This window comes from Salmo salar, chromosome 22 (assembly GCF_965601325.2).
Source record: "Salmo salar chromosome 22, fSalSal1, whole genome shotgun sequence".
Lineage (NCBI taxonomy): Eukaryota > Metazoa > Chordata > Actinopteri > Salmoniformes > Salmonidae > Salmo > Salmo salar.
This window is the reverse complement of record NC_138312.1, coordinates 62,458,255-62,474,138: the sequence shown is the minus strand read 5'-3', so window position 1 is coordinate 62,474,138 and position 15,884 is coordinate 62,458,255. Positions and strand designations below refer to the sequence as shown.

The 15,884-nt window shown below is 44.7% G+C and overlaps 1 protein-coding gene across 1 annotated transcript in view; it reads left to right on the top strand.

Moving 5' to 3' along the window:
• flnba (filamin B a) overlaps positions 1 to 15,884 on the top strand; it is a 111,423-nt gene that overhangs the window by 38,641 nt on the left and 56,898 nt on the right. The window contains 5 exon segments of the mRNA XM_045705698.2: positions 2,097 to 2,259; positions 3,883 to 4,077; positions 8,491 to 8,628; positions 13,124 to 13,250; positions 15,690 to 15,826. Coding sequence (XP_045561654.2) covers positions 2,097 to 2,259; positions 3,883 to 4,077; positions 8,491 to 8,628; positions 13,124 to 13,250; positions 15,690 to 15,826 — 760 coding nt within the window.

The window sequence follows — 15,884 nt, the reverse complement described above, 5'->3', positions numbered from 1 at the left end:
TTTCTATAGACTTGGCCTACTATATTTATTTCTCAACTTTCCTAATATTAAGCACATTGCTTATCTTCACAACAGGAGTATAGCTGACCTGACTGGCATGAAAATGAACTACGGGAAAGTGTCCATCTGCTATTTAAGTGCATAGATGACATGTATTTTTTTTTGCCGCTTCCCAGTTTCGAAACAGGTGCATGATATTGATCCAGTATGTGTGAAGACCAGATTATTAAATCAAGAATAGTCAGATGGATGACGATATTATCATATCACTTTTGAATTATTATTGTAATCATAATCGCACACCTCGTAGCTTTACTCCATAGACCTATATGTTTTTGATAAGGTTTTGTATCACAACTAAAGTGACCAAATAACTTATTTTTTTAAATTAAGCACATTAATCCGCTTTACAAGGGGTTTAGAGCCTAACTGAGATACATAAGCAGAGTTAGTTTCAACTTTAGGGAAGATAATTATTCACTGTAAAAAAACTAATTTTTATAATTTAAGCATTACATGCATAGTCACATTTGAGGTTGCTTTTGATAATGGTGTTTTCCCGCTAATAGCTTACCATGTGCGTGTTGCTGCGCTTAAAATGTGAAGAGATGCATGTTAAGCTGAACTTTCTGATCTATTGCATCAGCCACATTGCGTAATCGATGTTTTTTGATGCTAGTATTAATTTGGGCACTATCGCATCCCGCTACTCTCCCAGACTATGTTTAGAATATTTATTTTTCACACAGAATAGTATAGGTTGACCTTTGTACTATAGGGGATAGTAGATTGACATAGGCTAGTGCTTTTGCTGTTCATTAGGCCTACTGCTCTTCTTGGCTGAGAAATTCAATCTGGATAGTTCTTACAATATCTTCAATATGCACCTTGGAATTGGATTAAGATGTGTGTTGTTGTCCCTGACGTGTCTGTCTTCACTTGTAGCCTGTGAGAAAGACCTGATCACATGAGGTGCGTTGGAGCATGCAGCTAGGAGAAGAGAATTATATTTAGCCCAAGGGCAAAAGGCATGGAATTTGTTTTATTTTTTGCGTTCATTAAGGCCACGCAAAGGGAATGCCGCCGGGAAATTCCAGGGATTATCAACTGCTTGTCAAATTGTGAATGAGAGACTGATGAAGTGTGTACAGCCTGCGCAAAAAAAACAAAGCAGAGATCATGCCTTTTGAAACAACTTTTTTTTTCAAATCCTCATTAGTTGCATCATTCAGCCTTACAATGTATTAAAAATCTGAACATGTAGCCCAACGTTTGTAGAACAAGTTACATTAAGCATTTAAGAATACCTATTTCTTTAACCGCTTAACACAGAATAGCCGCATGTGTGCACCCCCTCAAATCGTTTGGCCAAAATATATATTTTATTCAACTTTGTTCAACTGTATTCTTCATACTATAAAATAATGCCACTGAATTCTAAGCTAATCTTGTCTGCTAAATTAACTAGTGTAGCCCACAGCCATTTGGCACAGCCAGATCAGGACCTAACATAAGGACAACTCAGAGTATGCTATTCTGTTCTTCTGAAATAGACTACATTTTCTTCATATGTTTCTTTAGACCTGTCTAAAATAAATAATGGATTTATTGTGATGGTGTAGGATATATTACATGGATTTATTGTGATGGTGTAGGATATATTACATGGATTTATTGTGATGGTGAAGGCTATATTACATGGATTTATTGTGATGGTGAAGGCTATATTACATGGATTTATTGTGATGGTGAAGGCTATATTACATGGATTTATTGTGATGGTGTAGGATATATTACATGGATTTATTCGACTTTTTTAAAATGTAGATGTTCCAAGGTTTGCATCAGTGGCTTGTAGGCTGTGTGTGGAAGCCTGAAGATGTTAAATGTGATTGCAAATTACCGGGTGACAATTTAACTACCACAGTCCTAACCACAACAATCTTCACTCCATTTAGCAAGCTCTTGATTCAGTTCTAGAGTCAAGTTCTTCACTTGACCGGGAGCTTGTCTGATATTGTGTGGTAACTGTTTGACGGCATTACATACCGCTTCCATGATTTCTGACATGGTGGTTGTTGTTTGGTCTTGTCTAGGTGACGGTGCTGTTTGCAGGCCAGCAGATCCCCAAGTCTCCGTTTGAGGTGAGCGTGGACAAGGCTCAGGGAGACCCCACCAAGGTTACAGCTAAAGGACCTGGACTGGAAGCTATAGGAAACATAGCCAACAAACCTACTTACTTCGACATCTACACTGCAGGTTGGTTCTCCTCCCACAGCAGGACAATAACTGACCACATACGCTGCAGGTTGTTTAACCTCTTGGGGCTAGGTGGGACGCTAGCGTGCCACCTGTGGTGCACTCCATCAACAGCAGGTGCATTTCAAGAGCGGCAAATTTGAATCCAAATAAATGTCAAAATTCAAATTTTTCAAAAATACAACTATGTTACACCATTTGAAAGATAAACATCTCCTTAATCTAACCACGTTTTACGATTTCAAAAAGGTTTTACGGCGAAAGCATAAATTTAGAGTATGTTAGGACAGTACATTTACAAGAGTTGTGTGTAATGTTTTGTCAAGTCAAAGACAGGGTCACCAAAACCATAAAACCAGCTAAAATGATACACTAACCTTTTACAATCTCCATCAGATGACACTCCTAGGACATTATGTTAGACAATGCATGCATTTTTAGTTCTATCAAGTTCATATTTATATACAAAAACAGCGTTTTACTATGGCATTGATGTTGAGGAAATCGTTTCCCTCCAATAACCGGCAGTCAAGTCAGCGTCAGAAATTAAATAATTAAAATTAGAAAACATTGTTAAAATATTATATTGTCATTTAAAGAATTATAGATTTACATCTTTTGAACGCAATCAACTTGCCAGATTTAAAAATAACCTTACTGGGAAATCACACTTTGCAATAATCTGAGCACTGTGCCCAGAAAAATACGCGTTGCGATACAGACTAGACGTCATGTTGGGGAGATCTAAAATCGAAAATACTATGTAAATAATCCATTACCTTTGATTCTCTTCATCAGATGTCACTTCCAGGTATCACAGGTCCATAACGAATGTAGTTTTGTTCAAAAAAGCTCATCATTTATGTCCAAAAATCTCCGTCTCGTTAGCACATGATGTAAGCCAGCCGGACTTCTCGTCATGAACGAGGGGAAAAAATATATTTCCGTTCGTTCAAACATGTCAAACGTTGTATAGCATAAATCATTAGGGCCTTTTTTAACCAGAACATGAATAATATTCAAGGTGGACGAATGCATAGCCTTTTATAACGTATTGGAACGAGGGTACCCAACATGAAGTAGCGCGCCAGGTGTCTAATGGGACATCACCGTTCCATGGCTCTTGTTCGGTCAGATCTCCCTCCAGAAGACTCAAAACACTTTGTAAAGGCTGGTGACATCTAGTGGAAGCAATAGGAAGTGCCAAAATATTCCTAAACCCCTGTGTCTTTCAATGGGATAGCTTTAAAGTCAATACAACACATCAGGTATCCACTTCCTGTCAGAAAATGTCTCAGGGTTTTGCCTGCCAAATGAGTTCTGTTATACTCACAGACACCATTCAAACAGTTTTGGAAACTTTAGAGTGTTTTCTATCCATATATAATAAGTATATGCATATTCTAGTTACTGGGTAGGATTAGTAACCAGATTAAATCGGGTACATTTTTTTTATCCAGACGTGCAAATGCTGCCCCCTAGACCCAACAGGTTAACGTCTTGTGTTTATTAGCATTTTGAAGTTGGTGCTTTGTAGACTGGTCCCAGATCTGTATGTTAATGGAAGAGAAATGAAATCTAGGTGCTTTGGCTAAAGTATTGCTGTGTTCCTCTCACAACTAGGGGCGGGAGTTGGAGACGTGTCTGCTTTCATCAAGGATCCTCAGGGTAGACCGTTGGAGGCCATGATGGAGGATAAAGGAGACAGTGTGTTCAGGTGTACCTACAAGCCCACCCAGCAGGGTCCTCACACCATCACCGTCACCTTCGGAGGCATCGCCATACCCAAGAGTCCTTCTACTGTCAACATTGGACCAGGTGACCCCTAACCTAAGACTGGGGATGGGGGGGGGGGGGTTAAATAAATTACATGGATTGTATTCAGAAGGTTTAGATGCTGTTTAATTGAAGAGCTTTCTTTAGATTCTAGAACCCCCATTCCCCAGGTCTAACCTATATACAGAACTCTGGCTAGATTCTACAACCCCCCCAGGTCTAGCCTATATACAGAACTCTGGCTAGATTCTAGAACCCCCCCCAGGTCTAGCCTATATACAGAACTCTGGCTAGATTCTAGAACCCCCCCCAGGTCTAGCCTATATACAGAACTCTGGCTAGATTCTACAACCCCCCCCCCCCCAGGTCTAGCCTATATACAGAACTCTGGCTAGATTCTACAACCCCCCCCATGTCTAGCCTATATACAGAACTCTGGCTAGATTCTACAACCCCCCCCAGGTCTAGCCTATATACAGAACTCTGGCTAGATTCTACAACCCCCCCCAGGTCTAGCCTATATACAGAACTCTGGCTAGATTCTAGAACCCCCCCCCCCCCGGTTCCCCAGGTCTAGCCTATATACAGAACTCTGGCTAGATTCTAGAACCCCCCCAGGTCTAGCCTATATACAGAACTCTGGCTAGATTCTAGAACCCCCCCCCAGGTCTAGCCTATATACAGAACTCTGGCTAGATTCTAGAACCCCCCCAGGTCTAGCCTATATACAGAACTCTGGCTAGATTCTAGACCCCCCCAGGTCTAGCCTATATACAGAACTCTGGCTAGATTCTAGAACCCCCCCAGGTCTAGCCTATATACAGAACTCTGGCTAGATTCTAGAACCCCCCCCAGGTCTAGCCTATATACAGAACTCTGGCTAGATTCTAGAACCCCCCCAGGTCTAGCCTATATACAGAACTCTGGCTAGATTCTAGAACCCCCCCCCCCCAGGTCTAGCCTATATACAGAACTCTGGCTAGATTCTAGAACCCCCCCCCAGGTCTAGCCTATATACAGAACTCTGGCTAGATTGTAGAACCCCCCCCAGGTCTAGCCTATATACAGAACTCTGGCTAGATTCTAGAACCCCCCCCCCAGGTCTAGCCTATATACAGAACTCTGGCTAGATTCTAGAACCCCCCCCCCAGGTCTAGCCTATATACAGAACTCTGGCTAGATTCTAGAACCCCCCCCCCAGGTCTAGCCTATATACAGAACTCTGGCTAGATTCTAGAACCCCCCCAGGTCTAGCCTATATACAGAACTCTGGCTAGATTCTAGAACCCCCCCAGGTCTAGCCTATATACAGAACTCTGGCTAGATTCTAGAACCCCCCCAGGTCTAGCCTATATACAGAACTCTGGCTAGATTCTAGAACCCCCCCCCCCCCAGGTCTAGCCTATATACAGAACTCTGGCTAGTTTCCACTGAGCGGTCAGCTGCCTCCCTCACCTCATGTCTCACCACCTACAGTACTTCCCCCTCACCCTCTCGGGGGCGGTGACCTGGCTCGACTCTGGCTGTTAGGTAGCTGCTGGGTCAGGGCTGAGGGGATGGAAAGGTGTGATTAGGAAAAGATGAAAGTGGACAGAAGGGGAGCAGAAATCCCCCAACATTAGGACTAAAGGCGTCGGCATGCTTAATTTCGGCTGGCGCCTAGACAAACTTGGCTTACTGAACCAGTGGGCTCGCATACACTCTTAAAAGACCTTCGCTTAAAAAAGTGGCAATAGTTTATCCATTCAGTAAAATAACTCAAGATATGTCATTAATTTTGAAGTTTTGTGGCGGAGATTTAAGTGGTATGTCTAACTAAGCTGTTTTGATGCAGTATTTCTCAATGGGGGGGGGGGGGGGGGGGGGGGTGCGTTCAAAAATGAGTCGTCTCTAGTTAAATGACAAGACTTTATTGAAGAATCCCCGCTGTTCACTAATCACCGACGAAGGGCTGTCAGACTCCGACTCCGAACTTCGCCCTGCCTCCAGAAAAATGTGCCTAAACAAACTCTCACCGAAGTCCAAAACGTCACAAAAATGTTGTCAGAATATATGCATAAACTCTTTCGGCTGGGAAGCATGTGAAAGCCTCAAGCCAGGACATAGTGGACAGGGGAGCTGGCAGCCTTGTTCAGCTCTTCTCTCTCTTCCTCCTACAACAGCCTAGCTCATAAAACCCCAAAATTCCATCTCCCTGATGCAGCTTTTCCACGCCACACCGACCTCACGGCACAGTACAACACAGCGCCATGACCCTAAACCCTCTCACTTTACAGACCCACAAGTTTATTATTTTTTTCCCAAAACAAAGGTTTTGTAGTCGTTGTTTTTTTTTTTTTATTCAAATGGTTAACTGAAACAGAGGCGGTTGTTGAATTGGAAAGTGAGCATCTATTTACTGTTTGTCTAGAAACACTCTCCGACTTCAAGGTTGGTCTTGGTTGGGGTTGGTCTTGGTTGGGGTTGGTCTTGGTTGGGGTTGGTCTTGGTTGGGGTTGGTCTTGTAGGCTGTCCCAAATGGCACCGTGTTCTCTACAGTACACTACTTTTTGTCCAGAAGTCTAAATGGAGAATAGGTTGCCATTTGGGGGACAACTGTTCTTTGGTCATGTTGATTATTAAGTCTGAATGCAGCCCCCTTCAACTGCTTGTGGCCTACAGTACAATCTACTCTGCCCCCCTTCATTCCAACTGCTTGTGGCCTACAGTACAATCTACTCTGCCCCCCTTCATTCCAACTGCTTGTGGCCTACAGTACAATCTACTCTGCCCCCCTTCATTCCAACTGCTTGTGGCCTACAGTACAATCTACTCTGCCCCCCTTCATTCCAACTGCTTGTGGCCTACAGTACAATCTACTCTGCCCCCCTTCATTCCAACTGCTTGTGGCCTACAGTACAATCTACTCTGCCCCCCTTCATTCCAACTGCTTGTGGCTATTCCATGGCCAGGTGTGTTATTTCCTCATTAGTTTAATTTACAAGTAAGCCGATAAAAGGTCTAGAGTTGATTTCAAGTGTGGTATTTGCATTTGTAATCTGTTGCTGTTAACCCTCAATATGAAGTCCAAAGAGCTGTCACTGCCAGTGAAGCAAGTCCATTAGGCTGACAAATCAAACCAACCCGTCAGATGGGAAACTTCAAACTTGAGGTGTGGACAAATAAATTATTTGGTACAGTCTTAAGAACACGCTGATCTCAGGAACGCCAAAAGGCCCAGAACACCACTGAAAACAACTGTGGTGGATGACAGAATAATTATTTCCTTGGTGAAGAAAAAAAAAAACATTCACAACAGTTGTCCAGGTCAAGAACACCCTCCAGGAGGTAGGATTATCTGTCAGTCAACATTGAAAAGAAGACTTCACCAGAGTAAATGCAGACCGTTTACCACAAGATTTAAACCATTGGTAAACCTCAAACAGGACAAATGGATTAGTTTCCCAAACAACAACGTCAAAAAAAAGCCTTAAGTTCTGGAACATCCTATGGACAGATGAGACCAAGATGAACTGGTACCAGAATGATGAGAAGGGAAGGAACTGCTCATGATCTGAAGCATACCACATCTGTGAAGCATGGTGGAGGTTGTGTCATGGGCATGTATGGCTGCCAATGGAACTGGTTCTCTTTGTATTTATTGATGTGACTTCTGACACATTATGCTGATGAATTATGAAGTGTTTAGGGCTATTATTTGCTCAGAGCCAAATGCTTCAAAACTCACTGGACGGCGCTTCACAACAGTGCAAATGGACAATGACCCGTACTGCGAAAGCAACACAATACTTTTTATTACTTTTTAAAGGCGAAGATGTGGAATGTTCTGTAATGGTTAAGTCAATCACTTGACCCAACTCCAATTGAGCATGCATATCACTTGCTGAAGGCAGAACACCCCAATAACAAGCAGGAAGTGAAGACAGCTGCAGGAAAGGCCTGGCAGAGCATCACCAGGGAAGAAACCCAACATCTGGTGATGTCCATGGGTTCCAGTCTTCAGGAAGTCATTGACTTGCAAACGATTTGCCACCAAGTATTAAAAGTCACAATTTAATTTATGATATTAGTCCAATTTACTTTTTAGCCCCTGAAATTGAAGAGACCACATATAAAATGCTCTAATTCCTACAACGTTCACCCGGTTTTGGAAGTAAATACCCTCAGATTAAAGCTGAAAGTCTACGGCGTGGTGGCATACAGAGCCAAGATGATAACATGGTTAATGTCCAGATATTAATGGACCTGACTGTGAATAGAGTACAGATACCCAAAACTGCTTAAGTAGTACTTTTAAAGTATTTATTTTACTCTAGTACTTTACACCACTTGTCTTTAGCACAGAGGACTTATTCACTATGATGACACTACTGGGAATACATGAATGAATAAAGAAATGAGTTTCAGGGCTGAAGTGATTCTTGTATTAAGTCTCCTCTGTTTTCTGGGTTTCAGCGTCAATGCCAGGGGCTTGTCGTGCCACAGGACGTGGCCTCCAGCCCAGAGGGGTGCGAGTGAAACAGGTGGCTGACTTCAGAGTGGACACCAGGAACGCAGGAAGTGGGGATTTAAAGGTCACAGTCAAAGGACCCAGTGAGTTAACAGTTAATACATGGCTCTCATTTTTTATTTTAATTAGACGTTTCATGACCCCTTTTAACCAGGAAGTTCCGTAGAGGTCAGACCCACTTGATTTTCTTAATCTCCTTCCTCCACCGATCCCTCTTCATCCATCCCTTCTACCTCTCCCCTCTTCATCCATCCCTTCTACCTCTCCCCTCTTCATCCATCCCTTCTACCTCTCCCCTCTCCATCCATCCCTTCTACCTCTCCCCTCTCCATACCGTCCTCCATCCCTCTCCTTCCATACCGTCCTCCGTCCCTCTCCTTCCATACCGTCCTCCGTCCCTCTCCTTCCTCCGTCCCTCTCCTTCCTCCGTCCCTCTCCTTCCATACCGTCCCTCTCCTTCCATACCGTCCCTCTCCTTCCATACCGTCCCTCTCCTTCCATACCGTCCCTCTCCTTCCATACCGTCCCTCTCCTTCCATACCGTCCCTCTCCTTCCATACCGTCCCTCTCCTTCCATACCGTCCCTCTCCTTCCATACCGTCCCTCTCCTTCCATACCGTCCTACTCCACTCAGCAGGGGTCTCCAAACCTTGTCTAGCATATTTTTTGTAGTGACTGGGTGTTATTGATACACTCACGTGTAATAACTTCACCATGCTGCTTTTATCCAATAGGTGCCCTTTGCGAGTCATTGGTCTTTGTGTTTTGAATCTGTCTGAAATTCACTGCTTGACTGAGGGACCTTCCAATTATCTGTGTGGGGTACAGAGACGAGGTAGTAATAGAACAGTTATCAAATGCTATTGCACACAGTCCATGCAACATATTATGTTACTTGTTAAAACAAACGTTATCCTCTTGAACTTCAGCCTTTCCATAACAAAATGGTTGAGTACTTAAGACATTTCAGATTTAGAATATAAAATAATTTGTAAACATTTCTAAACACAATTCCACTTTTTACATTATGAGGTAGTGTGTTAGCCAGTGACACAATCTAAATGGAATCCATTTTAAATTCAGGCTGTAACCCAACGAAATGTGCAGAAAGTTGGTGTGTGTGTGTGAAGGCACCAGTTTGTCAGATTAGCTTACTTTGCGGTTAACGTTTAATTGAATATTTTGGGATAGTCTTAGTCTGTTTTGTGGGTAGACTATCGTTAGCATCGCTAACTGGCTACATACGGACTGATAGACGGCGCTGGCTGGCTACATGCCAATCCAGCTGGAAGTCTGTCAGAAATCCTCGACCGTTGGGCTGCTAAACCTGGTCCCAGATCGGTCTGTGGTACAGCCAGTACACTAATGAGTCCGACCGGCGCTAGAGAAGCTGGACCCGGTCAGTCAGACACCGTTGCACTGTGGTACCAGAGACCTGGCTCAGCTCATTAATCACTGTGACACACATAAGATGCTGCTACCAATTTGGATCATTCATCCTCCTCTCCCCTGTAACTATTTCCCAGGTTTGTTGATGTAAATGACTGTTGTCAGTCAACTTTAACTGGTTAAATCAAATAGATCCACCACGATGACTACATTACCAGAACCCAGCACCTGGACTCTGGCTTCTGGGCTTGCTAGCCTGGTCCATGACTTCATTCATTCACCCACCATGGGGCTTGCTAGCCTGGTCCATGACTTCATTCCTTCACCCACCATGGGGCTTGCTAGCCTGGTCCATGACTTCATTCCTTCACCCACCATGGGGCTTGCTAGCCTGGTCCATGACTTCATTCCTTCACCCACCATGGGGCTTGCTAGCCTGGTCCATGACTTCATTCCTTCACCCACCATGGGGCTTGCTAGCCTGGTCCATGACTTCATTCATTCACCCACCATGGGGCTTGCTAGCCTGGTCCATGACTTCATTCCTTCACCCACCATGGGGCTTGCTAGCCTGGTCCATGACTTCCTTCATTCACCCACCATGGGGCTTGCTAGCCTGGTCCATGACTTCATTCATTCACCCACCATGGGGCTTGCTAGCCTGGTCCATGACTTCATTCCTTCACCCACCATGGGGCTTGCTAGCCTGGTCCATGACTTCATTCATTCACCCACCATGGGGCTTGCTAGCCTGGTCCATGACTTCATTCATTCACCCACCATGGGGCTTGCTAGCCTGGTCCATGACTTCCTTCATTCACCCACCATGGGGCTTGCTAGCCTGGTCCATGACTTCATTCATTCACCCACCATGGGGCTTGCTAGCCTGGTCCATGACTTCATTCATTCACCCACCATGGGGCTTGCTAGCCTGGTCCATGACTTCCTTCATTCACCCACCATGGGGCTTGCTAGCCTGGTCCATGACTTCCTTCATTCACCCACCATGGGGCTTGCTAGCCTGGTCCATGACTTCATTCCTTCACCCACCATGGGGCTTGCTAGCCTGGTCCATGACTTCATTCCTTCACCCACCATGGGGCTTGCTAGCCTGGTCCATGACTTCCTCCTTTCACCTCACCCACCATGGGGCTTGCTAGCCTGGTCCATGACTTCATTCCTTCACCCACCATGGGGCTTGCTAGCCTGGTCCATGACTTCATTCCTTCACCCACCATGGGGCTTGCTAGCCTGGTCCATGACTTCCTTCCTTCACCCACCATGGGGCTTGCTAGCCTGGTCTCAGATGTGTGCTTTTTTTTTTAGGCCATGTCGTCTTGTCTCTTCCTAGATCAATGCCTCATTCACTCCTAAATTTATCTTCAGTCATTCATAAGACACATTGCCTGGGTCAAGGCAGGAACATGCTTAGGCACGGGATTGGTCATCTTTGTGGCAACCTGAGGAATCGATGTGTAAGACTAATCAGGAAGGCTAAATCTGATTTAATAATGTTACCTCTCTGATTGTAAGAGGAATCTAAGTTCAGAGATTTGAGTTTTTCAGAAGGATTTCCTCCTCTCTGACCCAATAAATGAATTCGGACTCTGACCCCATTATGGACCAAAATGCACTTCATCATTTTATTTCACAGAATGTTGGCGTTTTGGCATTGTGGCAATTCACAAAAAAAAGTCCTTGATGCCTTACTTGCTATAAATAACAAGACATCCACAGGCTCTGACCAATTGGAGCCGGGTCTGCTCAAGTGTGCTGGCCCGACCCGTATCTTAAAACTAATATTTATCAGGAAATATTCCTTAAGTATGGGGAAATGGCTCCTGTTGCCACTCCATAAGGGCGGGGATAGTAGTCTCATCTCCAGGATTTCATGTCTAGCTGAGATTCTCCAATCTTTGGTTAATAAGCAACTTTGCGTTTTTTTTTTTATCTGAGCATGGTATTTTTTTTATGTAGAACAATTAGTGTTTAGGCCAAGGCACAGCACTACCACAGTAACCACAGGAGTAGTTCATGATATTATCAATGCTTCAGATGCTAAAATGAATTGTACTGTCTTGTTTGTGGACCTGTAAAGTGTTTGACACAGTTGATCATGCTATTTTATGTAACAACAACGTCCTTCGATTTGGACTGGGCATCTAACTCCTGCTCGTGGTTTCATGGATTTCTTAGTGACAGAACTCAAGCCGTCGTGATTGATGGGGTTATGTCTGAATTTCTTTAAGTACTTTGAAGTATTTCCACAGGAGTTGATACTAGGATCTGTTCCACTATTTATATAAATGCTATTGGTCAATCTGGTTCATCTATATGCGGATGATACTGTGATGTATACTATGGCCCTGACTGCTGGCTGTGACAAAGCTACAGTCTGATTTTTGCAGCAGTACAGGAAGCCCTTAATGATTTCTAAAGCTCGTGCTTTAATAGGGTCAAAACTAAACACTGTTCAAGTTCTCGTGAGATTGTCTGAGATGGATTAGATCAGATGTTTCTCTAATCAAACAAATACCTTGGTATTTAGATTGCTATAATGTTTAAAACCAAACAAATGAGCATGTTAAGAAGCTAAGATTTTATTAGAGAAACAAATATGGCCTCTTTCTAGTCAGCAGGAAGCAGATTGTGCCGTCAACCTTTCAACCTGTTGTTATGGTGATACTACTCTTAAACCCCTGGATGCTGTTTATCATAATGCCCGTTTTATCAGTTTAATTACTCATCACTGTTTTTATACCTAAAGGTTGGCCGGACCTCTTAAGTCATGTAGATCACATCATTAGGCTCTTTGTTTACAAAGCCCTGCTTCATAAGCTTCCCACTTACCTAATGTCACTGATACAATTAATTTACCAATCCCGTTCACAGGGTTAGGTAACTTTGGACTCCTTCGGTGGTACATCAGTCTTTAATGTTTGCAATCTCCAAAATATATGTTTTGATTGGATGCTTTGAAGTCCCTGGGCCGGTTCAGACCGTTGAGAGTATTGTTTTTGTTATGAACAATGTTTGTTTTAATCGACTCTGTTTTTGTATCTTAATGTGTATTGTCTGTCTATGCTTGTTTATGTCTTGTGGAAGGTTCATTTGTAAAAGAGACCTTAGTGTTAAAATATGACTCCTCCGGTGACATAAAGGTTAATAATTCTCCGTTCCTCTCCTCAGAAGGTATGGAGGAGCCGGTGAAACAGAAGGAGTCTGGTGATGGGGTGTTTAACTATGATTATTACCCTCACATCCCTGGGAAGTACACGGTCACCATCACCTGGGGAGGACAGCACATCCCCAAGAGGTGAGATGACTGGACCTGGTGCTCTCTACATACTGGACCTCAAACTTTCACTTTCCCCTTCTCTATGCTTTTGGTTTGTTCATCTAAAAAAACCGAAGCTCCGTGTTAGACTGTCGCCTGACATGTTGGAGCGAAGTCGGTTCCTTTGGGTCACGTATGAAGACTAGAGCTGTGTTTGGTCATGTGGTGGGAGGGGTCTGGTCTATCCATGGCTCATTGTTCAGTCTCTACATGTTGGTATGAACTCACTGTGGTGGTAGCTAGGGACTTAGGAGGTAGAACGGGGTGGCTAGGGACTTAGGAGGTAGAACGGGGTGACTAGGGACTTAGGGGGTTGGGGTAGAAGGTGGTGGCTAGGGACTTAGGGGGTAGAACGGGGTGGCTAGGGACTTAGGAGGTAGAACGGGGTGGCTAGGGACTTAGGAGGTAGAACGGGGTGGCTAGGGACTTAGGGGGTTGGGGTAGAGGGTGGTGGCTAGGGACTTAGGGGGTTGGGGTAGAAGGTGGTGGCTAGGGACTTAGGGGGTAGAACAGGGTGGCTAGGGACTTAGGAGGTTGGGGTAGAGGGTGGTGGCTAGGGACTTAGGGGGTAGAACAGGGTGGCTAGGGGGTGGTGGTAGCTAGGGACTTAGGGGGTAGAACGGGGTGGCTAGGGGGTGGTGGCAGCTAGGGACTTAGGAGGTTGGGGTAGAGGGTGGTGGCTAGGGACTTAGGGGGTAGAACAGGGTGGCTAGGGACTTAGGAGGTTGGGGTAGAAGGTGGTAGCTAGGGACTTAGGAGGTTGGGGTAGAGGGTGGTGGCTAGGGACTTAGGGGGTAGAACAGGGTGGCTAGGGGGTAGAACGGGGTGGCTAGGGGGTAGAACGGGGTGGCTAGGGGGTAGAACGGGGGGGCTAGGGGGTAGAACGGGGGGGCTAGGGGGTGGGGGCTAGGGGGGTAGAACGGGGTGGCTAGGGGGGTAGAACGGGGTGGCTAGGGGGTAGAACGGGGTGGGGGCTAGGGACTTAGGGGGAGGAGTCTGGGATGGTGTGTGCTGGTAGAAACGGTGAATGGGGACCCATGCAGCAGAACGACATCCAGTGTGTCATCGTTGTGGCGTTCGCTAACTTAGCGCTGTGTGTTAGCTACCGTAGCGCCTAACATAGCACTGTGTGTAACGTTTTTGTCTCCTCACATTTCCCATCACCAGGGCTAGGCTATGTCCCCTGAGAAAGAGACTGTTGGTCACAGACCGATTTAATTTAACAAGCAACCCTGGAAATTACAGTTTCTGTGTGTGAGAGCTGGTTTCAGCATGAGGATATTTAGTCATTTTTATGCCACACTGACGACGGAAACATCTGATATTCTGTTACTGAAAAAATAATTTACTCTGTCACAGTTCACTGTGAGGGGAGTTAGTCTCTAACGTTTATGAAGCATTAAGACATTTTCCATATCTTCATCAGGGTTTACTACAATGGGGATTGGATTCCAGGTCGTAATGCAGTGTTAGGCGAGGGCTCTGGTAATGCTAATACAAAGCTTGGGAGACTGTTTAGGAAAGGGCTCTGGTCTGTTAGTGCTAGGCATGGTCTACTGGTATTACCCCCATGCTGTTACCATGGTGTTACTAAGCATTGAACAGGCTACCAGCTGACCTTGTGTGTGTGCCGGTGCCGGTGCTCTCAGGACCAAATGGCTCTCTCAATGGGAAGATTCACCCATTTTTATTTATTTTTTGTGATATTGTTTTTGGGCACCTCCTGAGTGATGTTCGGTCATTTAATGTTTTCATGTGTATACGAGCTCTTGATCAGAAACTAGGGGATAAATACAGTCGGTATGATGCAAAACTCTGTTTTCTGTATTTTTGATGATTCTTTTATCTTAAACTTGATTGCTGACTTGCAAAAAAAAACATTTTGGGACTAAATCAAGTGGTCTAATGTAACAAAAACAATGAGTTTTTTTCCGAGTGAAATGTTCCTTTTATTTTTAAAGGCCTTAACCACAGGCCCTTTAAAACCATGTCATGTAGGGGGTCTGCCTGGCTACTGTACTGCCATAACATGAGAGACGGATTAGCTGGTATTACCTCCCAGACAGACTGGGGTAGTCTGTCTCTGCATTGAACAGGCTCTGTTAACATGCTATAGAGCCCTCTGCTCCCAGCATTACTCACTGTAATGGCTGTCTACCCCCCCCCCCCTCCCACTAACTACAGACCTTTTTTTTAAAGGCCATATTCTGAAGACAATCCTTTCTTGTTTCTTGTGCAGAAAGACACCACTGTACTCGGTAGCGCTGGCAAGGCGAAGGAGACATAAAGCACATGGAAATGAGATACTACATGCATGATTATAGGTTTCAATTACCCTCTCTAGAGGTATTTTATTACCTCCCCCCCCCCCTCCCCAAACTCTTTGGAACATATGTCTAACTGTTGTCTCTGTCCCAGTCCGTTTGAGGTGGGGGTTGGTCCTGAGGCGGGCCCCCAGAAGATCAGGGCCTGGGGGCCAGGTCTGGAGGGAGGCATGGTGGGTAAATCTGCTGACTTTGTGGCGGAATCCATCGGCACTGATGTGGGAGTTCTAGGTAAGGACTGTTGACGATGCGGTTTTTGAATTAAGGCTGTCGATTTGTGCTTTTGGTC